A 26562-nucleotide genomic window follows, 5' to 3' on the forward strand; every position below is an offset into this window, starting at 1 on the left:
TATCACAAGCTTGTCTTTTATATAGGCCAAGACCCCTATCCATTTATCTTACGTTGCTTCCTTCCATCAAGGGAGACAACACTTGGTGAAAAATAAAACACCTTTTCACCTTTAGTAGTTAACTGTACATTAATTACCCAAAGTTTTTAGTTTAATAAAATTTATATTTAAATAAGATACTATATACATATAATATATGTGACATGTGGGCCAACTTAAGTCTCCTGATATAAGATTAATTCTAATAGTAACCTGATTAAAAATTTGCTAGAAGTAATGAAGATAACTAATATTCACAAACCAGCTTTACGAAAAGCTCTTCTCTCGGCGGAACTACCCCCCTCAGATATCATTCAGGGAGGTGATGGGGAGAACTTCTGCTTCTTTTTTTTTTTCTTTGACATGGGGGAGAACTTCTGCTCTTCCGTCCTTTCCACCACCAAAAACTTAATACACTCCTCATCCTCCTAATCTCTTTTATGTTACTTCGAAGCTGCGGCTGTCAAGATTTGATTTTCTTTTCGGTCTTTTATTTTTATATTTTGGATTTTGTAATTTTATGTGTATTTATATCTATGATATTTGTTTGTATTTGTTCTTACTCCTCTATTTAAAAAAAAAAAAAAAAAAACTGATTAAAAATGGCTACCTCGATACTCTCAAAAAATAATCACCATCACATTTGTTTTTTTGTCCAAATCGCTAGCGAAATTGCTGCAACGTTAACCTTGTTACTTATATCACATATTTAATTATGGTTAATTACCTTTTTAATACTTATGTTTTCATGTTTTTATACATAGGTTTCAACTCGATTATAGATGGTACATAAATCATTAGTAAATACCAATTTAGTACTCATGTCACAATTCTGTTAACCAAACTAACGGATTGCTGCGGCTAATCTGGAGGTGGTTGAACCACTCCTAAGGCCCTTGAGGGTGGTTCGGCCACTCCCAATGGCCGCTTTGGGGTGGTTTCGGCCACCTCCTATGGCTAAAAAAGAGTAGCCGAAACTACCCCTAAAGCCCTTAGGGGTGGCCGATTTACCCCTAAAGGCTATTGGGGTGGTCAAATCATAAGCAGACTAGCCGCAGGGGTGGCCAAAACCACCTATGGCAGTCCGTTAGTTACGGAATGATGATAGATGTACTAAATTGATATTTACCCATAAGTCAAGTACCATATGTGAGACGAATTAAAACTTAGGTGAAAAAAAAAAATTGCCTAAATACCTATATACTAAAAATGTAATTAACCATTTAAATTAACATGTCATACTCATCATTCCTCGCTTACAATTAGATTGATATTATATATCACACAAATATTTTATAAATATTAAATAAAGTTGACGTGACAATATCTAATAGCTAATTTGATTAATCATTTATATCATTGAACAAAAATAAAACTATATATAAAAAAACCAAAAGATTATTATTATTTTTTGTTTTTTAAATCTCCTATGTGAGGGGTGGATGCATTATATTTCAAGTTATATTTATTAAATTAGAAAGAAAATTTATTTTTATATTTTTTAATAATTACACACGTTTTCATTACAAAATTAAAAATAATAAAAATAAGTTATACTAGTCTATACAAGTCGATGGAAGCTTATACGAGTTTGGGTTGTTTATTAAATAAGACTAAGTTTTTGTTCAAATTCCGTTTGATTAGTTAATAAATTGAGCCCAAATCGAGTTAATCTAATTTGAGTCGTGTCCACTTCAAGCATGTCCGCATACGACTTTATTAATTTATTGCCCTAAATGACATCCCATAGGCAAAGTAAGACCAACATAATCTCCGGTTGAAATGAACTTTAAGAACATTCTTAGCAGACTCTTTATAAGAGTTCTCCCTATGTGTAGAGAATATGTTTAAAAATCACAAAAAAGTTCTACAGTAAATTCCCTATATGCTTCTTTAAACCATTAGATGCTACAGTAGCGATATGTTTCCTTATTAAATTAGAAAAAATATTCTCTCTGCTCACTCCTCTCATGTCCACGTCTCTCTCTCACCTCTCTCTCTCTCTCTCTCTCTCACCACCAAACAAGCAGCAAATGCATTCAAACTAATTAAAGAAACCCATAAACCCAGACCGATCAAACCAGAGATTTTAGACCGAATTAGAGATTTGTTTCAACTTTCAACTGATCAAACCAAAAAAAACCCAGAAATCTCATAAAGTTGTGCTTAAAAAATAGCGAAAATTGGAAATCCATAAATCAAATCAAAGACACAAGGCGTCAAGGCGTGTGCACGCCGATTGGGTCGTAGTTGGATGGGGTCGCGTTGTGCGAAGGGCTGGAGTCGCTGTCGATTAAGAACTCGGCGGACTTGGATGACATGCGGTTTATAGCGATCGGGAGGGAGTGTTGGAAATTGAAGAAATTTGAGGTGGTTGGGTGCAAGAGGATCACAGGGACGGGAGCGAGGACATTAGCTTCCTTGCTGGGGGGGAGAAGAAAAGGTAGAAATCACAGGAAGAAGAAATGGGTTGCTACATCGAAAAGAAAGAAGAAGAAAATACGAGGGAGAGAGAAAGTATAAATTAAAGGAATAAAATATAAAAAATAATATTTTAATGATATAGGGAAGCATTTAGGAAAATTATTGAGGAGCAAATTGACATAGGGATTAAAAAATAATTTGGATCCTTAAATTTAGGAAAAATATCAGGTTCTAAGAATATTCTCAGCAGCTTCTTCGTCATTTTTCTACATTTAAGGATCCAAACTATTTTTTGCTTTCCTATGTCAAAATACACCCTAATAGTTTTCCTTAATAATTCCCTGTATCATTAAAATATTTATTTATTTATTTTAATTATATTATATATATGAGAAGAGAGAAAATATATATTTTTTATTTTAATAATCATAAGGATTGTAATAGTAGAATCCAAGTTTTGGGGTTTTTTTTTTTTTTTTTTATATGTCCACACAAGGAAAGGGGAGGGGGGATTCGAACTAGTGACCTTCGCTTTATTAGGCGTGGTCACAGCCGATTGAGCTACCATTTGGAGACAAGTTTTGGGTTTTAATGTAGCAATCATAATGTTTGAAATTCATTTAAAGAGTTTACTATAGAATATTTTTGCGATTTTTTGGACATATTATCTAAATTTATAGAACAAACTCCCTATAAGGGTCTGCCGGGAATGCAGGGAGGGTAAAATTGTTGTTTTATATATATTTTTAGACAATTCTGCACTTCACATGGGTCTTCTCCCATCCATTTAAATCAGAGAGAATAAAGGATAAAAATTCCGCAAAGGGCCGGACCAAACCGGACTTAAAAATAAAAATAAAATTTTTTTCAAAATTAACTCTAATATTTTTATTGTTTACATCACATTAATAACTTTTTATTATTATTTAAATAAAAAAATAACTACAAAATAAATTTTTTTTCACTTTTTTATACAAAAACATTATTATTTTTTTATCTCATATCAATCAAATATACTATTTTTTTTTTTTTTTTTTTTTTTTTCATTGCCAAACACGGCCAAGAGGACGGGAGAGCTGGAGAGGAATCACACTCATTTTGAAAATTTGCTGTGTGGAAAACACGAGGAGAGCCGCCCTCGTAACTTTCGTAGTTGACCTCTCTGGGAAACCATCTTGAGCAACGAGCTTATGGAACCCCTCCAATCTTCTGCTCAGAAGTCGTTGGCTGAAACTCCTCTTAATCGACCATGGGCCATCTCTAACTTCCTTGAACGGCTCGCCTAGGCTATAAATGGACGATAATCCAGCGTTTACATAGAAAGCTTCCGCTAAAACAAAAGCACACGCCCATAGAAAAGGAAAAGATTTTGTCTATTTCTTTATGTCTTCAATGGCTCCAAAAACCCAGTGCTGCTCAGGATTGAACACACATTTGCAAACTAAGCACAGCGCGTCTTCTAAGTCTGCTTCCAAGTGCAGACCACAAAAGCAATCGAAGATTTTCTCAACCATTTTTCGCAGCCAATACAAATCGAAAGATGGATTTTCTTCGTTAAAGTGCAAACTAGAATCTGTTAGTGTGATAAATATATTTTGTGTGCCAATATTTTAGTTATTAGGTTGTATGGTAATTGAAAAATCACATTTACTTATTGCAGGCTAACTGTTTATTCATCTTTCCAGGAGAGTGTATGCTCTAAACAAGGTGGGAGCTTTTCCAGAAGAAATTGTGGCTTTGGGATATCTGACAATTTTGTATGGATTTTCTCAGTACCTTCTCTTGGCGTTTAATTCGTGAAAATGGACCTTCATCTTTCTACATTTTTGAATTAAAAAGAGACGTTATTTTTCATATCAGGATGTGCGTTTTTTATTCTTCGATGCAAGAATTAGGAGCTGGTGATTATTATTTTTTGTTTGGAATTTTGTAGGAAGATTGATCAAAATTACTTCACGGGTACCTTGCCAGCCTTTATTGGGAATTTATCCGAACTGAAGGAACTGTAAGTATAGGGAGAAACCGTTCATTTCTCATTGAAAGTTTTTTCCAAAAAATTTACCAATTTAGTTCATGAGTTACTGCGTAGTCACATAGCTACTTATCACATTACAATCTTCTTCTTATATCACTCTCATGATATTTTAGGAAAAAGGTTAAGCTTGCTGAATTTAAAATTGGCTTTTTTTTGTCGTTGGTAGGCTGCTGTTTCTTCAATGGCAGATTAAGACTTACACGCAAAAAGATAGGAGACAAAGGTAGGTTATAGAGGAAATGATCCAAATGCCAACATGTTAAAAAAAGAAAAAGTAGAAAAAAAAGAGGTACCTGAAATATTAACCTTAAGATATCAATGCAGCATCTCTGTGATACCTCAGATGGTATGGATTGTAAGAGTTGTGCGGGTATGTGATAAGTTCTACATCAGGCATATCTTAGGTCAATCGTAGTATGTGAAATATTAAAAAAAGCTCCAATAGTAATTTGTTCTTTTGGGGTATCACACAGGTTCAACCAAACATTCCTAGGTGGCCTTTGAGCCACCGCAGAGGCTGCAACCTGAACTTGACGCTGACCTCACCATCCTCCCTTGCGAAACCGGCTGTGACATTGAAAGGGAGCGACGCACACACATAGACACAATCTCAAAAACCCCATAAATCTCTTGCATTTTTTTGTTGAGTTGGAGCTCAAATGGCGCAAATCATGGGCATGTACATGATCGAAGCTTGCGGGGATAGTGTAGAGTAGGGGCTGTAAGGGCTCTCTCTCTCTCTCTCTGCTTTGGACCTTTTGGTTTCTAGAACTCTTTGCCTTTGAATGGCTTTCAGAGAATGGTGTTTGGGAGCTTGGATCCGGAGAGGAAGAGGCACAGGGGATTGAGGATTAAGCAGGCGGGGAGAAGGTCGTGTTGCGGGAGTTAGATAGAAGTAGCCCGAAAATGGTCGGTCTCTGCTGAGGGTAACTTTTTTTTGCTGTCTTTGTTTCTCTGGCTCGCTCTTCAGTGCTTTGCTCGCTTGTTTGAATCCAAACTTGTTCGTTAAAGTGGGTGATTAATGCAGCGTGACTTAGTAGGCTGCAACAATTAACAACATTGAAGAACGGATAGGTATTTCTAGATCTTGATTCTATCAAAGGATCCGATAAATCTTCTCTAAAACACTAGATACTCTCTAGGTTTTGAAGGAAAATCAAGAAGAAACTTAATTATGAGTAATTCTTATTAAACAAACTCACATATAATCAACAACTGCGTTTTTGGAGGCTATAAGCATGTATTTATAGGCCACCAAACCCTAAACCTAAAAATAATACGAAACTAACTCGGATTGCAGTTCTATGGAGCTCGTCTGAACGGAACTTAAGGTCGTCCGGACGGCCATACACATAAAACCTAAAACAGGAAGAAAGGTATGAAACTAACTCGGATTGCAATTCTACGGAGCTCGTCCAGACGGGACATAATGCCGTTCGGACTGTCAGGGGAATAAAGCAACAAATAACATAGGCGTTCGGACGGTCTCCGGACAAGGACTTCAGATGAGGCTCTCGGGTTTAGGCCCGTCCGGACGGGCTGCAGATGAGGCTTGCCGATCTACATCAGTGATTCTAAGCTCTGAGGCTATGAGGTTCTTGCTCAAAGAGGCACTCAAGATGCTGTGCAATCCGATTAAGTGGTCCTATGTTGTGTTTTGGAAATGGCTAGGTTGACCTGCCAATCGGCAGCCACCTTTTTATTTTTAATTTTTAATTTTTAATTTTAAATATAAAGAATTAATTTTTTTAGTTTTATATATTTATATTTTTTTTATTAAGAGTGACACGGGTTAGCATTTTATTGGCGCTAACGTGGCACTTAACGGAATCCGTCAAATGTTTTAACGGAATTTGACTCCGGGGACTAAATTGTTTTTTGGCATACCGCAGGGACGTCTGAGTTCATTTTAATATGACATGGAGCAATTTGTAATTTAAGCCAACCATTTTTAGACTAGTCCATCAACGAAGTTGGTTGTTGGATCAACTCGACAACGATTGAGTCAACTTGGTTCGTGTCAGATGGGTCCACGGGTGGCAGCTCATTTTGTCCGGTTTTTGTGATTGCTTGTGTGTTTTGGCTGGTAAGGGGGTGTTTCAGCCGGGTCACTTGAGTTTTCGGTCTATTTCAGCTAGTTCAGATTCTTTTTGAGTATTTTTTGGCCGATACATGCATAATTCAGCTGAGTTCTGTTGATTTCAGCAATTTCTAGGTTGTTTTTGCTTCGGTTTGGGCTGTGTCTTGTGATTTTTTTTTTCAGCTTATTTCAGCATGTCAGTGAGTTTGAGACTTGTTGGTGTGGTTATTTGACCTATTTTAGTACTGGTTGTGGGTGTCTTGCTCGTTGTTGTGGTTCTGTGGCCTCTTACAACATTGTCCGTGGACCTTTAAGCAAGTGATTGTGGTTTGTTGCTTGCAGTGTTCTAGTTTGAGTTTTTTAGGGTTAATTGTTGCTGTTCGTACACTTTGTGGTGGGTTAGATAGACATTATGGCCACTAAATCAGATTTGATTACTTCAGCTTCTCTAATTAATGCTCCTACGACGCCTGTGAAACTTAATGGAAAAAATTATACTTATTTGGCACGATATGTGGAGGTATTTCTGAGAGGTAAGGGCATGTATCATCATTTGACATCGGGAAAACCTTTGGACTCTAGTTCTACTAGCCTTTGGTTCCAGGAAGATAATCTAATTATCTCCCTTATGTTGAATAGTATCAAACCTCACATTGGATCTTCTTGTATTTATCTCCTAATTGCCTAGGATATTTGAGATCATCTCAAGCATATGTATTCTAGTATTGGGAATATCACTTGGATTTAGGAGGTGTGTAGACTATATTTTGCGCTTGAACATGGGTCTCAAAGTGTTGAAGAGTATTACAATCAGGTTGTAAGGAGCGCAATATGTATCAACCGCTATCTACTAACATGAAAGTTGTGGAGAAGCAACGTCAAGATGTGGATGTTGTTAAATTTCTCATTGGGTTGAAACTTGAGCATGAGTCAGTTTGTGCACATATTTTGAGTAGCTCAAATAGTCCTTCTCTTCCAACTGCTTTCGTCTATTGCTCTTCGGAAAGGTAAACGTTCTTGTACTACGCAACATCCTAGAAGCCAGTTTGTATCCACTAGTTCGTCATCTCCTTCAATTTCTTACTTTATTTTCCATCTTTCTAGTGTTCATATCCTAGAGACAGTGCAAGATGCTTTATCTGACTTGGGTTGGAGGCGAGCTATGGAAGTGGAAATAGAAGCCCTGCACCAAAATAGCTTGTTTCGTTACCTCTTGGTAAACGGACGGTTGGTTGCAAATGGGTATACGCAATTAAGTTTAACCTAGATGGATCTGTTGAATGTTTGCTTGCTTGGTTTCTAAGGGTTATACCCAGACGTATAGTATTGTTTATGATCAAACGTTCTCTCCAGTAGCCAACATTTCTTTGGTTTGTGTACTCATTTCTCTGGCTGCTAATCTAGATTGTCCTCATTTCAACTGGATGTTAAAAATGCTTTTTTTGCTTGGGGACTACACGGGGAAGTTTATATGGAGCAACCACTTGGGTTTGTTGCTTAGGAGGAGTATTAAGGTCGTGTCTGTAAGTTGAAAAAAGCTTTGTATGGTCTTAAGCAATCACCAAAGGAGTGGTTTGGAAAATTCTCTGAGGCAATATTAGAATTTGGTCTCCAGAAATGTAAGACAAATCATTCAGTATTTCACTTGCATGAAGGCATTGATCGATTGAAGCAGTTTTTGCAGCAAAGGTTTCATTCAATGGATTTGGGCGAACTTCGATATTTTCTGGAAATTGAAGTTGCTAGATCTTGAACATTCATTAATTTATCTTAAAGAAAGTATTTACTTGATTTATTAAGAGAGACGAGTCTTTTGGGCTCTCGTCTTGTTGAGATGCCAATGGATCCTAATCAGAAACTAAAGAAGGATGAATGAGAGTTTTTTGAGGATCCTGGCAGGTATTGTGTATGGTCTTTTAGTTGGAAATTTAAATTATCTTTATTATTATCAGGCCAGATGTTTCATATGCAATTACTGTTAGTCATTTTTTGGAGGCTCCTTGGTTTTACATTGGGAAGTAGTCACCGATATTTGAAGAGAGCTCCTGGTCTTGGGATACTGTATAGAAGGAATGGACATCTTAGGTTAGAAGGTTTTATTGACACAGATTGGACAGGTTCTCCTTCAGATAGATGATTCACTTCATGATATTGTACATTCGCAAGAGGCAATCTGGTAACTTGGAAGAGTGAGACAAATAGTGGTGGCATGATCTAGTACAAAAGTAGAGTACAGGACAATGACTTATACTACTAGTGAATTGATATGGTTACAACATTTTCTCTAGGAGATTGGATTTTCAGCTCCTACTCATATTCCATTATTTTGTGATAACCAGTAGCGTTACATATTGCGTTAAACTAGTTTTCCATGAAAGAACCAAGAACAAAGGTTGGTTATCATTTCATTCGAAACAAGGTACATTAATGGAGATATTTCTACACTATTCGTGAAGTCAGGAGACCAATTGGCTGACATGCTTACAAATCTTTGTGTCGTAATTGGTTAGAGTTTATTTGTTCTAAGATGGGTTTATATGATATATATGCTCTAACTTGAAGAGTTGTTGGGATTTTGTTATAGGGATATTTTAGTCAGTTTAGTTTACATGGGATTTTGGTCAGCTTGGTATATTATTCAACATATATAATAAAATGTGAGGTAGGTTACGTATGTTTTGCTAGCCTCCTCCTCTTTTCCATATTTTCTCATGCAAACCGCTTGACAGTCTCCAAGTTTGTTTGAATTCCGACTCCTGTCATTGCTTTTTATTTCTATTTTTTTCCGGTATATTAGGGTTGTACCCCTTTATGCTTTATTAATGATAATGAAATTATTTATCAATTTTTTTTTTTCCTGTTTTGTTGTTTATACATGTGGCATTATTTTTTATTTTTTCTATTTTTTCTATTCGTTCAGGTCAATTGCCCATAATGCATTCCAGGGCCCTAAGGAGCTAGGAAACCTTAAGGAGTTAACACTGCTGTAAGACTTCAAATCATTCTCTATAACAAAATATAATTTAATTAAAAGCATGAAGCATCAATAGCAATCTTTTTTTGTAGACAATAACTTGCAACCTGTAAATTAAGACCATGCCTTTCAGATCAAACTATGTCACAGATACATCATATTGTGTTGGGTGTGTGTATTCAAATACATCATATTGTTTGAGAATCACTGGCTTTCTGAACTAATGGCAAAGTAGATAAGAGAATATACAAGAGTAGCCACTTAACTAGTAGGGGCAAAAAGAATAAGAAAATCATGGTAACTAATTATTACAGGAGAAATATAAGCAGCTGTCTAGAGATATAAAGTATTTAAAAATGAGGACTTAATCTCCTCCAAAGTCTTCTCGTAGTCTTCAAAACTTCTATCATTCATTTCATTCCATAGACACCACTAAAGGAACAAAGGCACCATCTTTCACATCATAGCACTCCAAGTGCTGCCAACAGTCCACTAACAAGCGTACAAATCAAATACTTGTCTAGGCATAACCCAAGACAACTCAAATCGACTGAGGAAAACATTCGAAATAGCACAAGTAACCTCACAATGTAGAAGAAAATGGCCCGCAGACCCCCCACCCCTTTTGCACATACAACACCTATCAACCACAATGACGTGCCGTTTTCAGAGATTGTCCATGATAAGGATATTTTTCAGGGCTGCCGACCACACAAAAAATGCCACCCTCAATGGAACCTTAGTCTGCCAAACATTTTTTCAAGGAAAAAACACAATCGTAACAACCCATGACCCTGTAGAAAGATTTAACAATTAACACCAAACAAACCCTTTTTGGAAGGGACCCACCATAGCTTGTCCTCCCCTTCGTGTCTCACTCTCGCTAATTACTACATCTTGAAGAATGAGGCAAAGGCTTCTACCTCCCAATCATGAGTCACCTAGTAAAGCTCAAGTTCCACTAAATGGAACCTCTAGAAACTTCCGCAAGAGTCGTGACAAAAGCATCATTTATGCGAGCAATACCAAATAAAATAGGAAAGGCTTCCTTAAGGGCCGTATCCCTACACCAAAAATCATGCAAGAATCTAACCTAGGATCCATCTCCCACCTCAAATCTAGTATGACTACAAAACTTCCCCGAACCCCTCGTAATATTCTTCCATAAACCCACCCTATATGCTCTAATGGGCTCACTAGAACACCACCCTACCCATGAGCTTCCGTATTTAGAGTCCACCTCCACTCTCCATGAAGCCTTTCTCTCAAGCCCATAATGTTAAAGCCATTTACCTAATAGAGCATGATTGAGCTTCAACAAGTTCTTAATCCCCAACCCTCCCTTAGAGATTTGCGTACAAACCTTGGGCCAACTCACCAAGTGATATTTGAACTCTTCACCTAACCCACGCAATAAGAAATCACGTTGGTGTTTCTCAATACAGTTTGCAACACTTGTAGGGAGAGGAAAGAGGGACATGAAGTACGTAGGTAAGTTAGATAGAGTGCCCTTGATAAAGGTAATTCTACCACCCTTAGGCAAATACAACATTTTCCAACTAGCTAACCGACGTTCTATCTTCTCAATAATATAGTCCCATATATGCTTGGCCTTATAGGAAGCCCCCAATGGAAGATCAATATACTTAAAGGGCAGGGACGCAACCCCTCAACCTAGAATCCTAGCCAACCCAACTGTATTATCAATAGGAGCCAATTCCGACTTGGCTACGTTCGTCTTCAAACTTGATACATTTTCAAATAATAAGAATAAACTTCGTAAATTGCGTATATGATTTGGGTCAGCCCGATGGAAAAGGAAAGGTATCATCAACAAACAGAAGATAGGAGATATTAGTCCCTGTCCCCACAGAGAAGTCAGACAACAAACCTCCACTTACTGTAGTTGAAATCATCCTACCCAATGCCTCCATCACTATGACAAACAACAAATGAGACAAAGGATCCCCTTACATAAAGCTACGAGAGATGCTAAAGAAGCTTGTGGGTGAGCCATTCACCAAAACCAAGAACGCACCGAGGAGATATGATACAATGAGCTATCCATGGGCACATTTTCCTCCCAAACCCGCATCTTCTCAGCATGCACAGTAGGAAATCCCAATTAACATGATCATAAAGCTTTTTCTATGTCCATTTTGCAAATGATCCCCGGTTCTCCAGATCTCAATTGCTATCAAGGTATTCATTGGCAATAAGAATAGGATTTAGAATATGCTTACCTCGGATGAATGCATTATGTGACTTAGAAATAATCTTCTCCAACACCATCTTAAGCTAGTTCACAAGAGTCTTAGCAATCATCTTGTAGATGCCACCCACTAGACTGATTGGGCAAAAATCCCTGGGATCAACAACCTTAGCAATCATCTTGCGAGGAACGTAGCAATAAGGCTCTCTCAAACTTACCACTAGCATGGAACTCACGAAAGACCTTCATGATGTCCTCTTTCAAAACAACCCAACAAGCTTGGGTGAACGCCATAGAGTAGCCATCAAGACCCGACGTGTTATCACCATTCATTGCTTTTACAACCTCCCACACCTCCTTTTCCTCAAAATATCTCTCTAACCAACTAGCCGCAACCTCATCAATAGAATCAAAGGAAATACTGTCCACCACAGGACTCCAACTCAACCGTTCGGTAAACAACTTTTAATAAAACTGGACAACGTGCTCGTTGATCTCTGATCGGTTGGTAGAAATAGTACCATCAATCAACAAAGAGTCAATGGTGTTCCTTCTTCTGTTAGAGCTAGGCAGAAATTGTTAGCAATTTAGAGAGCTCCGAAAGAATATGGCGTTGCTTATGTTATAAGTCCAACCTTTCATGGATTTAGCTTGGAGAAAACTATTCATTCATACTTATCAAAAAAAAAAAAAAAAACTATTCACTTATGGTCCAACACTTCAGCAGGCAGTTGGTTGTGGGCATGATTTCTGAACTCATGCTAGCTATACTTATCTATATAATTTGGAGAGGGAAACTCTAGAACCTTTCACAATAGTGTTAGAAATGCTTGTAATATGTCAGGGATAGAAGGCTTACCGTTTAATGTCTCAAGCTTATATAAGAAATAAATCGATGGTGTTAGAGATCATAAGGTATTTCGAACAAGGTTTTTAGGCCTGGGTAGTATTCTTTATATGTTTGTCTCATTCTCAGCTTGGGAGTTTCTGTGATGCTTAGTCTGAGATATGCCACTGTGCTTTTGCATAGCTCTGGTTTTTTCCTTAATATAATCACTTATTGATAATAATAAAAAGTCTATTTGAACTGAATTTTAGCCATGTTTGAGTAGAGACTGCAAATATGTTGTAGATAATGTGAATTATAATAATGTTCTGATTTAAGATAATTTTTCAATCAGAAATATGATCACTTTTTGTTCATTGTCCTCTTAAGCATGAGCGACATGCGGTACATATTGGTAATGAAATCGTGATGCTGCAGCTTGGTGACAATATTACAACCAGATTTTGTTAATAGGATTCCTACTGCTAGAATGGAGTTTGCTTCGGAGAGAAAGGTCTCGGTCATGTGAATTAGACTCATTTACCAAATGATTAAAAAAAAAAAAACAAGTTTGACAAAATTGCCTCTGCTACCCTTAATGTGGATAAACTACTTGATGGCCCTCTTGAATCGTTCCATGATGAATTTTTTGTTGTTGCTTCTATTCCTGAAAGGAAAGTTCACTTTTGCTATTTTGCTTGCTAAGTAATTATTAATTAATACCATTTCCCATTTGACATACCCGACTAGGACTCTATTAGGTTTATCCAAAAGATCTAGTTGAATCAAATTTGTTGAGGGGGTTAATGGACAAGTTAATGAAATATTAGAAGCAATGCATTTAAAACCATGAGGATGCTTGAGCCGTTTAACCTACACAATTTTTTATTTTTTTTATTTTTTTCTCTTTCTTGGTCAGTTCAATACATTAGACTAAAACAAATTTATGCTGATACAGATAATCTTCACTGATTACAGTGATGACTACCAACAAACCTCAAACTATAAAATGTTAAAGAATTGAATTATCTCATGAAAAGAAATTTAATGCTGTGCATTCTATAGTAAAACTTAGAAACGTTGTCCAGAGTATGGTGTGTATTAAATGTATTTTTTAGATTTTCATTTTTCCATGTTACCATTGAGAAATATCTTAATTATTAGAACCTTCCTAATGGTAGAAAAAGCTGATTTAATACCTTAGAAATGAATTATAAGAATTCGCTTCCTTTCACTTTTTTTTGGCAAGTACAAAGTCAAGTTAAAACTATTAACTATACATTAAACCAATAATGATTTTTCATTCCAAAAACTCGTGGGATGTGTATTATGCAGGTCTATTGGTAATAACAATTTCTCTGGAACACTCCCTCGAGAACTTGGTAACTTGGTCAAACTAGAGCAGCTGTAAGTTCCAATTTTTCTTTTTGTGTTTTATTCGAGTATAAGCATGTCTATACATGTGTCAACATTTCAAACGATGCATCTGTATAGATCATTTGAAAGATATTTTGGTTTATGAATATAACAGTTATGCAGACAGTTCTGGAGTGGGTGGTGAAATTCCTTCAACATTTGCTAACCTTCAAAAAATGCGAATCCTGTAAGCAAGACAGTGTTTCTACTCCCCCTCTATACGTTTTAATCTGCCCTCCCTTTTCTTTTTTTCCCCCCCCTTCTCCCTATTGGGGCTTGGCTTACTATTAGTGAGCTTCTCCAATTTCAGTTGGGCATCAGACACTCCTTTCACTGGAAACATACCTGAGTTTATTGGGAACTGGACAGGACTTACGCAATTGTAAGCTATGCTATATATATATATATATATACATACATAATTTCCATCTTCAAATGCGTTTTGTTGATAATAAGGCATATTTTATTGTATTTCTATCTAGATTTTATCGCATTTTATTAAGGCAAAGGCAAACTACTGTGTCTGCGATGGATATTGGTCTTCTTAATAAGTCAGCCAATTGTTTTTGTAGGAGATTTCAAGGGAACTCCTTTGAAGGTCCAATACCATCCAGTTTTTCTATGTTGACTTCATTGAATTCTCTGTGAGTAAATATTTGTAATGGATTAAATCTCTCTCTCTCTCCCCCCCCCCCCCCCCCCCCCCCCCCCCCCCCCCCACACACACACACACACACAAAAAAGAAGATTGTAAGAAATATTTATTTCAGTCATGTTTGGCTATAATCGTCCAGACAGATCAGTGATTTATACAATGGGAGCTCTTCCCTTGATTTCATTGGGCGCATGAAGAACTTAACAGACTTGTAAGTTAGCATAATACGAACACAATAAATGTACCTTTTTTTTTGGTCTAGTTTCTTGTTTAATCTTATTGTATTAACCACTAAAGTACTCTATTTTCTTTTTTCACTTCAAAGATATTTGAGAAATGCTCTGATCGCTGGAAATATTCCTTCTGATATTGGAGAATACCAAAGTTTACAAAAATTGTAAGTTATAATTCTGTCTGAAATGTCAATTTTGTAATTGGAATTATCTTTCATTTATTTGGTTCTTTCAAATGCAGGGATTTGAGTTTCAACAAGTTAACCGGCCAAATACCTAGTGATTTGTTCAATATGAGTTCTCTTAGAGACCTGTAAAAATCTTACTCTCTGTTTCCTGCTCCCTTGCTTTAAAATCTTCACTCATCCACTTTCTTTTTTTTTTGTTGTTCACTCGTCCACTTATAAGAATTTGATTTTTTGGTCTGACTCTTTTTTCCACTTCATATTGTTTTGCTTTCGTTTCCTTTTTCTTTTTTTCCGTTTTCTGTTTTGATGTAATATTATGGTCAGGTTTCTTGGAAACAATAGTCTTTCTGGAACGCTTCCTAGCCAAAAAAGAGATACGCTTCAGAATATGTGAGTCTTAATGCCTTGGAGTATTCTATATTTAATCTATTAGCACTCTCTCACCCAGTAATATTACTGCATATTGTGTTATAATTTTCTTTTAGGTGGCTACAAGAAAAGGCAAGCTTAAAATTGTCACATCCTAATCCCGAAATGGGCTTGTCAAAATTTCACCCATTAGAAACCTTTCCGCAATATATTTCAATATTAGTTTATTTCATTTAGGTAATTTACTATTTACCCTATACAAAGTCTTTTCAAAATTTTTGTTAGAGCTCTATAAACATTTGCAAGACTATCAGGCTATCAAAATCATATATCTTCAAATAAAATGTACAAGAAATGTCAACATAATTCCAACGACTAAAATCGTCTCCAATATTTGTCAGCCCTAAAGCAAATCTTGGTTCAAGACACCTAGAGTAGTCTACAACTTCAAAAATCTAATGCCAATAGAAACAAACAACTAAATAACAAAATAGCCAAATAAACTTCCAAACATGATAAAAATTATAGTTCACAAAGCACAGATAGCTGACCCACATGGACTATCTCTCATATTAATTTATTTATTATCCATCCACAAGTTAGGCTGCCACCAACAATAAGTCTCAACTCAAGGGGTCATCGTCTAATTGGAAAAAATCTTAATAATAATCATGAGTGAGCCAAAGCCATGTTGTTGGCTTAGATAATAGGGTTAAGAAAAATGCAACTATCATAATAAGAAATACTATAGAACATGTGAGGAAGTTTGAGTAAAGAGGTTTAATTTTGCTTCTCTATTAAACGTTTTTCTCCGCGCGAATAACAGCTTCCCAATGTGAAACCCTAGGAACCTCCAAGAACTGATTAACAACACTAACTGCATATGAAATGTCTGGCCTAGTAATAGTAAGGTAATTCAACTTTTCAACTAAACGACGATACCTACCATGATCTTCAAATAATTCCCCTTCATGCTTTACTAATTTCTGATTAGGATCTATTGGAATGCCAACTGGATGAGCACCCAGAAGACTTGTCTCTTCTAACGAATCAAGTACATATTTTCTTTGAGATAGATTGATACCTGTTCGAGATCTAGCAACTTCAATCCCCAAAAAATATCTTAGTTTTCCCAAATCTTTTGAATGAAACTTATGTTGTAAAAATAGTTTCAATCGAGCAATGTCTCCTGAATCATCACTGGTAATCACAATGTCATCCACATATACCACAAGGAGAATGTAGCATGCACCGGTATGCAAGTGAAATACTGAATGATTTGTTTGACGTCACTGAAGACCAAACTCCATATCCGTAGCAGTGAACTTTCCAAACCATGCCCGTGGTGATTGCTTGAGACCATACAAAGCCTTTTTTAACTTATAGACACAACCCTAATACTCTTCCTATGCAACAAACCTAGGTGGTTGCTCCATTTAAACTTTCTCATGTAAATGCCCATGTAAAAAGACATTTTTGACATCCAATTGAAATAAGGGCCAATTAAGATTAGCAGCCTAAGAAATAAAAATACGAACAGAAGAAATTTTGGCAACCGAAGAAAACGTCTCATCATAATCAATACCATATGTCTCTGTAAAACCCTTAGCAACCAAACAAGCTTTTAACTGTTCAACTGAACCATTAGGTTAAACTTAACCCTATATACCCATTTGCAACCAACAGTCTTTTTAGTAGGTGGTAATGGAACAAGCTCGCACGAACCATTTTGATGCAAGGCCTTCATTTCCAATTCCATAGCTTGCCTCCAGTTAGAGTCAAATAAGGCATCATGCACTGTCTTTGGGGTGGAAACAGTAGAAAGATGGGAAATAAAGCAAGAGTGGGAAGGAGATAAAGAACTAGTGGATACAAACTGACTAATAGGATGTTGAGTAGGCAAGAACATGTACCTTTCCGTAGGGCAATGGGCAAGGTCTCGGATGCATGTGACATCGGATTTGAAGACCGGAAGGATGATGGTGGAGGTGCAAGAGCTGATGGGCATGGTTGACGCGTATAAACCTGGGTGGGAGCAAGGGAGCGTGGAGGCAACTAGACTGGAGGAAGAGAGATAGACTCAGAGAGATATGGAGCAAGCGGCAAAATAGACATGACATCGAGCTCAAGGGTAGATTCTCCCAAAGATGCCTCAATAGGAAAATAGGGATTTGACTCAACAAATGTGACATCGGCGCTAGAAAAGTAGAGGCGAAGAACAGGACTATAACAACGATATCCCTTATGAGTTGTGGAATAACCAAGGAAGACACATTTAGTAGAACGAGGGTCAAGTGTATCATAACCAGGACCCAAATTATGAACATAGCAAACACACCCAAAAACCTTAAGTGGCAAGGCAAACGGGGGTGAAGAAGGATATAAGAGAGAATGAGAAGGATAAGAGACACATTTAGTCCCATCCGCAATTTGAATATCCTCAAAATATGTTGATTGTCTTGGGCATGACTACAGTTTTTGCAGTATGAACCATGATGATAAGGTTGCTTTACCCAATGATTTGACAAAAAGAAAAGTCTGTCCAGAAACCATGTGGCATGTTTTAATTGCCTGCAACATGACACTAATAAGCATTCTAGGTGCCAATATAAATTCATCTCTTGTTAAATTTATTTATAAAGACCAATTGGATGTATATCTACTTAGAAAAATGCAAGCCAGTAGGACCTCGTCCATGTGATAGAATGAAATCGATCTACTTGCTTTCTAAATTCTTTCTCATTATGAATTTTTGGTGCATTATATGCCTACTTACTACCACTAACATGCTTTTGCATGCAGAGATTTATCTTACAATGAACTATCAGGAAGTTTTCCGACATGGATAACCACCTCAAATTTACAACTGTATGTCTTTTAAATTCTTATACATCTCTCCTCATCTTTTTCTAGCTTTTACATTTTGGTTTAAAACATCATGCACTTAGGTTCTCATATAGAACTTCTTTTCTAGCTTGTTTTAATCTATCTTGAAAGAATGTAATTCAAGAGTCAACTAAAGAATTTACACTAACCAATTGTGTATGTATTGTGTAATTATCTTTATCATTCCTACTTATCATATGTTTTACAAGTAATTATGTCAAACATCCTTATTTGTCTTGTACGCTTGCATTCCTTCTGGTGACTAAATCTCTCTCTCTCTCTCTCTCGATTGGGTGCTACCCAAAGAAAAAAGCATATACGGATTTTTAAGAAACCTAAAAGTACTTTTCCTTTGTACTATGATGGGGCCTTTCAATAACGGAGCCTAGCTTATGTGTAATTTCATATGTTATATAGGTTTATAGTTGTCAAAATTTAATGCTATAGGCATGTTTAGAAAAATTAAACCGTAAGTTTCTTTTTTCTAAAAAAAAATCACTAATCGATTGCTTTTTATCTTAACTAGAAGAAAAGAAAAACTAATGTTTTTCTTCGATTGAGACTCACATAATGACTAATATTTTTATTTGGCATCTCCAAATTGTTAGGGATAGTGCCTAAAAACAAATTTGTATGACATTTTCAATTCATAAATTGGAAATTATGAGAATTACTTGAGAATTTGGAAATTGCATATTAATTTGATGAATGTGGGTTACGCTATATGTGATTTAGGTGTATTAATGAGATTAGTAACAAGTGTTGTGCAAATTGGATTTGGAGAAGGCTTATGATCATGTAAAGTGTGAGTTCTTGCTTTATTTGTTGAACATATGTGGATTTGGGGAGAAATGGAGGGATTTGATAGCACATTGTATTACTACGGTGTGGTTTTCCATTCTTGTTAATGTTTCACCATTTAGCTTTTTTCTAGCTCTTGTGGATTGCGACAGGGGATCTTGGATCCATTATCGCCGCTATTGTTTGTGGTGTTGTAAAGGCATTTAGTAGGAGGATGGTTGCTACTGTGGATAAGGGACTTTTGTCTGGATTTTGAGTGTGGTCGAAGAACGATGAAGAGTTGTTAGTGTCTCATTTACAGTTTGCAGATGATACTTTGATTTTTTGTGATGCAAATTGCAAAAAACTACAACATTTGCTGTGTATTTTCTTACATTTTGAAGCTATTTCGGGATTGAAGATTAATTTAGCAAAATTAGATGGGTTGGCCCATAGTCTTGGTTGTAGAGTATTTTCGTTGCCGATGAAGTATTTGGGTTTGTCATTGGATGCTCCTTATAGGGCTATATCTATTTGGAATGACATTATTGAAAAAATGGAAGGCCGGTTGGCGGGATGGAAAAAACTTTATTTATCTATTGGTGGTAGATTGACTTTGATCAAGAGTACACTATCCAATTTACCTACTTATTTCTCTTTTCCCTATTCTAGTGGGAGTGACTAATAGGCTTGAAAAACTTTAGAGGGATTTTAGGGTGGAATTGGGCATGATTTTAAATTTCATTTAGTGAATTGGTCAAGAATTTGTACTCTGATGAACTCAGGTTGTTTGGGAGTTTGAAATCTAATTCAATTTAATCGAGCTCTTCTGGGAAAATGGTTATGGTGGTATGCTATGGAGAGAGTAACATTATGGAGATTGGTGATAGAGACCAAATATGATAGTCTACGTGGAGTTTGGTGCTCGAAGGAGGTAATGGGGTCATTTGGGGTGGGAGTATGAAAATTTATAAGAGGGGGGTGGGAAATGTTTTCAAAATTTGTTTCATATAAGGTAGGTGATGGCTCAAATGTCAGTTTTTAACATGATATGTGGTGTGGGGATAGTCCATTGAACATATTCCACGTGGCACGGATGTGTGGGTGGTGGATAACATGCAGTTTTGAGATGGGAATATTCACTGGAATGTAATTTTTACTAGATCGGTGCAAAGTAGGGTTGTTCAATAACATGCAGTTTTGAGATGGGAGTATTCCAGTAATTTTTACTGGAATATTCAATAATATGCCTACTTTTGCTATTGGAAACCTCCTTGTAAATCTGTCCAAAGTAGGGTTCAGTTGAATACAGATCTTTGAAGCTATCGAATCCAACAACCTGAACCTACATAGTTGATAACAAAAGAGACCTACTTAAAGCATCAACCACCTTGTTTTGTGCGCCTGATTTATGCTTTAATATAAAACAGAATTGTTGCAAATAAGCTGCCCATTTCCCATGCCTACGATTCAAATGTTACTACCCATTCAGATACTTTATAGCCTCATGATCTAAATATAAAATGAAATTCTGCTGATATAAGTACTCTCTCCTATGGTAGATAGCACGCACAGCTACATAGAGCTCCACATCATAAGTTGAAAATCGCAGCCTTGAACCACTTAGCTTCTCACTAAAGAATGCCACTGGCTTCCCTTCTTGACTAAGGACTCCTCCAATACCATGCTTTGAAGCATTGCTATGTAATTCAAAAACTTTAAGAAAGTTTGGTAGACAAAGAACCGGTGCGTCTGCCAACTTTCTTCAGCTTCATCAATCCACTTAAATGTCCCCTTCTTCATGCAATAAGTAATAGGTGCAACTAAAGAGCTAAAGTCCCTGTTAGAAGAGTTATTAGGGTTTGTGAGTGAGTCATTAGGGTTTAGGGATATTTTGGTCATTGTAATATTTTAACCCTATATAATAATATGTGTGGTAGGATACTATAGAATAAGTTGAATAGCCTCCACCTTTTGTGTCTAAACTGTTCATACAAACTATAATATGGTATCAAAGACTTAGGGTTTAAATCCTTGGCCCTTTGTTTGTTTTTTTAATTTCCGCTCTTTTTCTTTTGGTTGAATTTCTCGTGTTGTTGTTAGTGAGTCTCCTTTTGGTGGCAGCACCGCCCATGTGGGCATAGTGCCCACGCTGGCCGTGCCTTGATGAAGTCTTAGAGTTGTTCTTGGAAACCGAGAGAAAAGAAAAGAAAAAACGATTTTGTTTGTTTTTGGTGTTCTGTGATGGTGGCCGACGTGGTGGTTGGTCGGCATATTCTATGGTGGTTGCTGGTGTGTGTTGTGGTGGTGGCTGACATGTTTAATAGTTACTGCCTTGTGGTCGTCGCTTGGGTCTGTAGCCGTGGTTGGTATCGCCGGTGAGGTCTGTCGGACGCCGGCGTGTTTCAGCGTGTTTCCGGCAAGCCTCCAATAGGTCTTCGGCGAAGTTTCTTGTGTGGTTTAGCTTTTGGTTTTGGTATTGCCGGCGTGGTCTGCCTGTCGCTGGCGTGTTATGTTTGTCTTCAGCTAAGTTCCAGCGATCTCCGGCGATGCTCTGGTGACTCTCCAGCGATCCTCCGGTGAGCCTCCAATGAAGGTTTTTGTTTGGTTTTGCTTCTGTTTTTGGTATTTTTGGCGTGGTCTGCCTGTCTTTGGCAATGGTTTTTTTTTTTTTTAAAAAAAAAAAAAATTAATTTTTTTCAGCAGTAGTAGTTCCGGCGAGACTCGTTGGTTGATCACGTGAAATGTGATCGTTGTTAGTTGTCGAGATCCGACTGGCCTTGGTGTTTTGCTGTGATTCCGACCGGTTGTTGTTGTCCAGCGAGATTCTACCGGCCTTGGTGTTTTGCGGTGAGATCTGATCAACCGTCGGTGTTTTGTGTCGAGATCCGACCGACCTTGGTGTTTTGCAGTGGTTTCCAACCGGTTGTTGTTGTCTGGCGAGATTCTACCGGCCTTGGTGTTTTGCGGCGAGCTCCGATCGGCCTTGATGTTTTGCAATAGGTTCCGACTAGTCCTTGTTGTTTTTCGACTAGATCCTATCGGCCTTGGTGTAGATCCGACCGCCTGTTGCAGTTTCCGATGAGTTTTTGACCGAAGTTGAAGTTTGTTAGCATATTTTCTTATTATTTTTAATTTTATTAGTCTTTGTAATGTGTGCTTCAAGCTATTCCAGCTTGAGAGGGAGTTTTAGAGTATGTTTTTCTATTTGTTTTTCGTTTGCTTGTTTCTTCCAAGCTGGACTTATATGATATATATGCTTCAGCTCGAGGGGGAGTGTTAGAAGAGTTATAAGGGTTTGTGAGTGAGTCATTAGGGTTTGGGGATATTTTGGTCATTGTAATATTTTAACCCTATATAATAATATGTGTGGTAGGCTACTAAAGAATAAGTTGAATAGCCTCCACCTTTTGTGTCTAAACCGTTCATACAAACTATAACAGTCCCGAATGAAACGCCGATAGAAAGAAGCTGAACCATAAAAACTGCGTACCTGATGAATGTTTGTAGAAGTTGGCCAATCTAGAATAGCCTGCACCTTTGATTGATCCACCCGAATTCCTTGAGAAGAGACTTTATACCCCAATAACAAAACTTGCTGTCTTAAAGCTGCATTTCTTCAAATTAATAAACAGTTTCTATTCTCCCAAAGTAGTCAAAACAGCTTGTAAATGTTGCTGGTGCTGCTCAATTGAATGACTGTACAGAAGTATATCATCAAAGTACAGCACCACAAATTTGCGTATATAAGGTTTCGAAACATGATTTATCGCCCAGTGCTTTGCGCATTTGACAACCCAAATGGCATAATAGCCACTCATATAATCCCTCACATGTTTTGAAAGTTGTCTTCCATTCATCACCCGGTCGAATCCTTATTTGGTGATAACTGCTCGTACAATCGATCTTGGAGAAAATTTTAGCACCAAAAAGTTGGCCCAACATGTCATCCAAATGAGGAATGGGAAATCTATATTTGACAGTGATCTTATTGATAGTTCTACTGTCAATGCACATTCTTCAACTTCTGTCACTTTTAGGAACTACTAATGCTGGTATAGCACAAGGACGCATACTTTCACACACATAACCCATCTCCAACAACTCCATCACTTACCTATTGAGCTTGTCATGCTCTTTAGGACCTAACCTATAATGGGCTTTATTAGACAAGCTGGCTCTTGACACTAAATCAGTATGGTACTGAATAGCCCTCATGGGAGGGATCCCAGGAGGCAAGTTTTGTGGTAAAACATCAAAAAATGCCTCTTGTTAGAATATATTACGATATATGATTTTATTGTCATTGATTGTAAACTCTTCAACTCCCTATAAATAGGGACCCTTTGTATTGTAAAATCATCAAGTGAAATAAGAGCAAATGTAACCTTAGGGCTTTATCTGTGGACATAGGTCATAGACCGAACCACGTAAAAATCATGTCTCTATTTTATTTTGTTTCCGCTCTTATTTTATTTTTTCATTTGATTGTTACTTTCTTCATGGTATCAGAGCCTTAGGGTTTAGATCTTTGGCCCTTTTTTTGTATTCTTAGTTTCCGCTCTTTTTCTTTTGGTTGAATCTCTCGTCCTATTATTGGTGAGTTTCCCTCTGATGGCAGGGCTATTCGTTGTGTGATCTCCAATGAGAGAAAAAAAAAAAGTTTGCCACATTTTCACGGTGGTAGATTGGGTTGTCATTGAAAAGTTGCTTTGTGTTTGTTGTGTGATATCCGGTAGTCTCTATGGTGGTCAGCTACGTCAAAGGTGGCTGGAATGTTGGTTTGTGGTCATTGGTTGGGTCTATGGCTACCATATTTTGTTGTCTTCGAAGGTTTTTGTGGTGCTTGGTGGCTTTGCAGGCAAAATCTGGTAATTGCAGTGGTTTTCGTGGCTACTCTGGTGGTTGGCGTGGTCTTTCCGGTGGATTTTGAGTTCTGTAGAGACTTCTGTGGTGTTCTAAGGTGTTTCCACCAAGTTCTGTTGGTCTCCGGTACGTTTCCGGGGAGTTCTGGTCATCTCCGGCATGGTTCCGACAAGTTGGTTGGAGAAGCAAATCTCTGTTTGGTTGCTACTGGTAGGAAGTTTGTTATTGAGATCCAACCGACCTTGCTGTTTTGTGGTGAGATCCAATCTCCTCTTGGTGTTTTGCGGCGAGATCTGACTGGCCTTGGTGTTTTGCGGTGGGTTATGACTGGTCCTTGTTGTTTTCTAGCGAGATCCTTATCAACCATGATGTTTTTTTGGGAGATTCGACCGCTCGTTGCAGTTTTCGGCAAGTTTTCGACTGGTGTTGAAGATTTTAGCAAATTTGCGTGTTATTTTTATTTTTATCAGTCTTTGTATTGTGTGCTCCAAGCTATTCCAGCTTGAGAGGGAGTGTGAGAGTATGTTTTTTAGGTGTTTTTCGTTTGTTTGTTTCTTCCAAGCTGGATTTATATGATATATATGCTCCATCTTGAGGGGGAGTATTAGAAGAGTTATTAGGGTTTATGAGTCATTAGGGTTTAGGGGTATTTAGGTCATTGTGATATTTCTCTAACCCTCTATAATAAGATGTGTGGTAGGCTGCATAACGAGGAGAGAGTAACGTGCCTCAATTTTTGTGTCTAAACTGTTTATGCAAACTACAATAAGTTCAATACATTTCAAATCTACTAATATATTGACTACAAGTCTCTACTTCAATGACAAAGACGAGCCGTTCAATCATATAGTTGTTAATGTATTATATAGCCTTATCAAAATGGTCAATTTTATTATTGATGTTGAAGCCAGTGAAAAATAAAGAAAAAGATAAAGGGAGCTGCACACAGAATTTACTTGGTTTAGCATTGTGCTTACATCCACTGGACGGGAGCAAGCAGCTTTTTCATTATATTATATAGATAAAAAAAATAGGGTTACAACATATACATACGGTTACCAATTAAAACCCTAACCCGGTATATTTAAATTTCCCATATACCCTTACCATGCTATAAGTTCCATTTAACCTAGGAAATAATGTAACACTCGTTGTGAATATGAGTCACTATCTTTAACAATTGACTATGAACACAATTTTACAAGGAATTTGCAATTTAGATCTTCTATGTGTGAGTCACATTCAATGCACCTTAATCATGTACAATATAACTTGAGGGTAGCAATTCATCTCATGAATTATAACTGCTTAAAAAAAAAAATTTCATACTCTCTAAATAAAATGGTTTTACTGAAATAATGTCAAATTTAAGATTGGTTTTTAGAGTACTAATTCTAAGAAATGCACCCTAATCAACTTATTGCTCCTTGCATCTTTAAGAATTATTCTTAGACATTGATCTGTTATCCTTTCATGGAATTGTGCAGGAATTTAGTGGCCAACAATTTTACTTTTGATAGCTCAAACAGAAGGTTAGTAATTGTGTTATGGTATCTCTTATCCATTCTTAACAAAACCGTTACTAACTATATGAGTGACGATCCCGAAGTGCGGTAGTGTGGAAGATGATTCCTTTATATCTTATGTGGTGCTTATGGAGGGAAAGAAATGTCAGATGCTTTGAAGATTCCACTAGGACCTTTTTTTTTTTTTTTGATAAGTAATAATGATATAAAAAAGCGCAGAGGGGCGCAACCCACATACACGGGAAGTATAAAAAGAGAGCGCCTAAGAGGGAGAGAAATGAAATAGAAAGTCAGAGAAACTAATCACTAAAGGAGCTAGCCAAGCGGCCGTCCAAGAGTAAAGAGTAAAGAAGAGAAGATGAGTCAATCCACTTTTATCTAAGCGGCTGTCCAAGAGTAAAGAAGTAAAGATTCCACTAGGACTTTAGAGGAACTTATCCACTTTTTCTTCTTTACTCTTTTCACTTGGACAGCCGCTTGGTTAGTTCTGTTAGTGATAAGTTTATCTGATTTTCTCTTTCTCTTCTCTTCTTCTATCTAGGTGCTCTCTTTTTATACTCCCCGTGTAATTGGGTTGCGCCCCTTTGTGCTTTTGATTTATACACATTACTTATAAAAAAAAACTATATGAATGATTATTTACCCCCCAAAAAAACAATAGGATTGAGAAGGGAACCTGTTTTCGGGTGTTTTCTCAAAACAAAACAATATTAAGATTTTTAGAAGTTTAGGTTTAGGTTATACCTGGTGTGTCATAACACATTTCTGCACTGATTTCAAAAACATTTTTTTTGTGCTTTCATCTATCCTGAATGGGACAGAAGGAAACAGAAAACATCACAATGATGTTCTTTGATATAGGCTGTCTTTAAGAATATTAATTTTGAAAACATGCATTGTCACACATTTCTGCACTTATTTCTGGTTTTGTGAATCTAAGTATAAAAACTACTTTTAAGAACAGAAGCTACACAAAGTAACTGCAATTTTTACTTCTGGTGAGATTCCTTAAAATAAAATTAAAAAAAAAAAAAAAAAAAAAAAAAAAAAAAG

At 36.9% G+C, this 26562-nt stretch overlaps 1 protein-coding gene across 1 annotated transcript in view; it reads left to right on the forward strand.

The window, feature by feature from the left end:
* The window catches only part of LOC132189233 (putative LRR receptor-like serine/threonine-protein kinase At1g56140), a 43423-nt gene that overhangs the window by 7745 nt on the left and 9116 nt on the right, over positions 1-26562 (forward strand). The window contains exons 2-14 of the mRNA XM_088510816.1: positions 4149-4220; positions 4397-4468; positions 9499-9564; positions 13926-13997; positions 14122-14193; positions 14317-14388; positions 14579-14650; positions 14801-14872; positions 14987-15058; positions 15136-15207; positions 15407-15472; positions 18254-18319; positions 25471-25515. Of these exons, the coding sequence (XP_088366942.1) occupies positions 4149-4220; positions 4397-4468; positions 9499-9564; positions 13926-13997; positions 14122-14193; positions 14317-14388; positions 14579-14650; positions 14801-14872; positions 14987-15058; positions 15136-15207; positions 15407-15472; positions 18254-18319; positions 25471-25515 (891 nt within the window). The remainder of the gene's footprint in view (positions 1-4148; positions 4221-4396; positions 4469-9498; positions 9565-13925; positions 13998-14121; positions 14194-14316; positions 14389-14578; positions 14651-14800; positions 14873-14986; positions 15059-15135; positions 15208-15406; positions 15473-18253; positions 18320-25470; positions 25516-26562) is intronic.

Source organism: Corylus avellana, chromosome 9 (assembly GCF_965113065.1).
Source record: "Corylus avellana chromosome 9, dhCorAvel1.hap1.2, whole genome shotgun sequence".
Taxonomy (NCBI): Eukaryota; Viridiplantae; Streptophyta; class Magnoliopsida; order Fagales; family Betulaceae; genus Corylus; species Corylus avellana.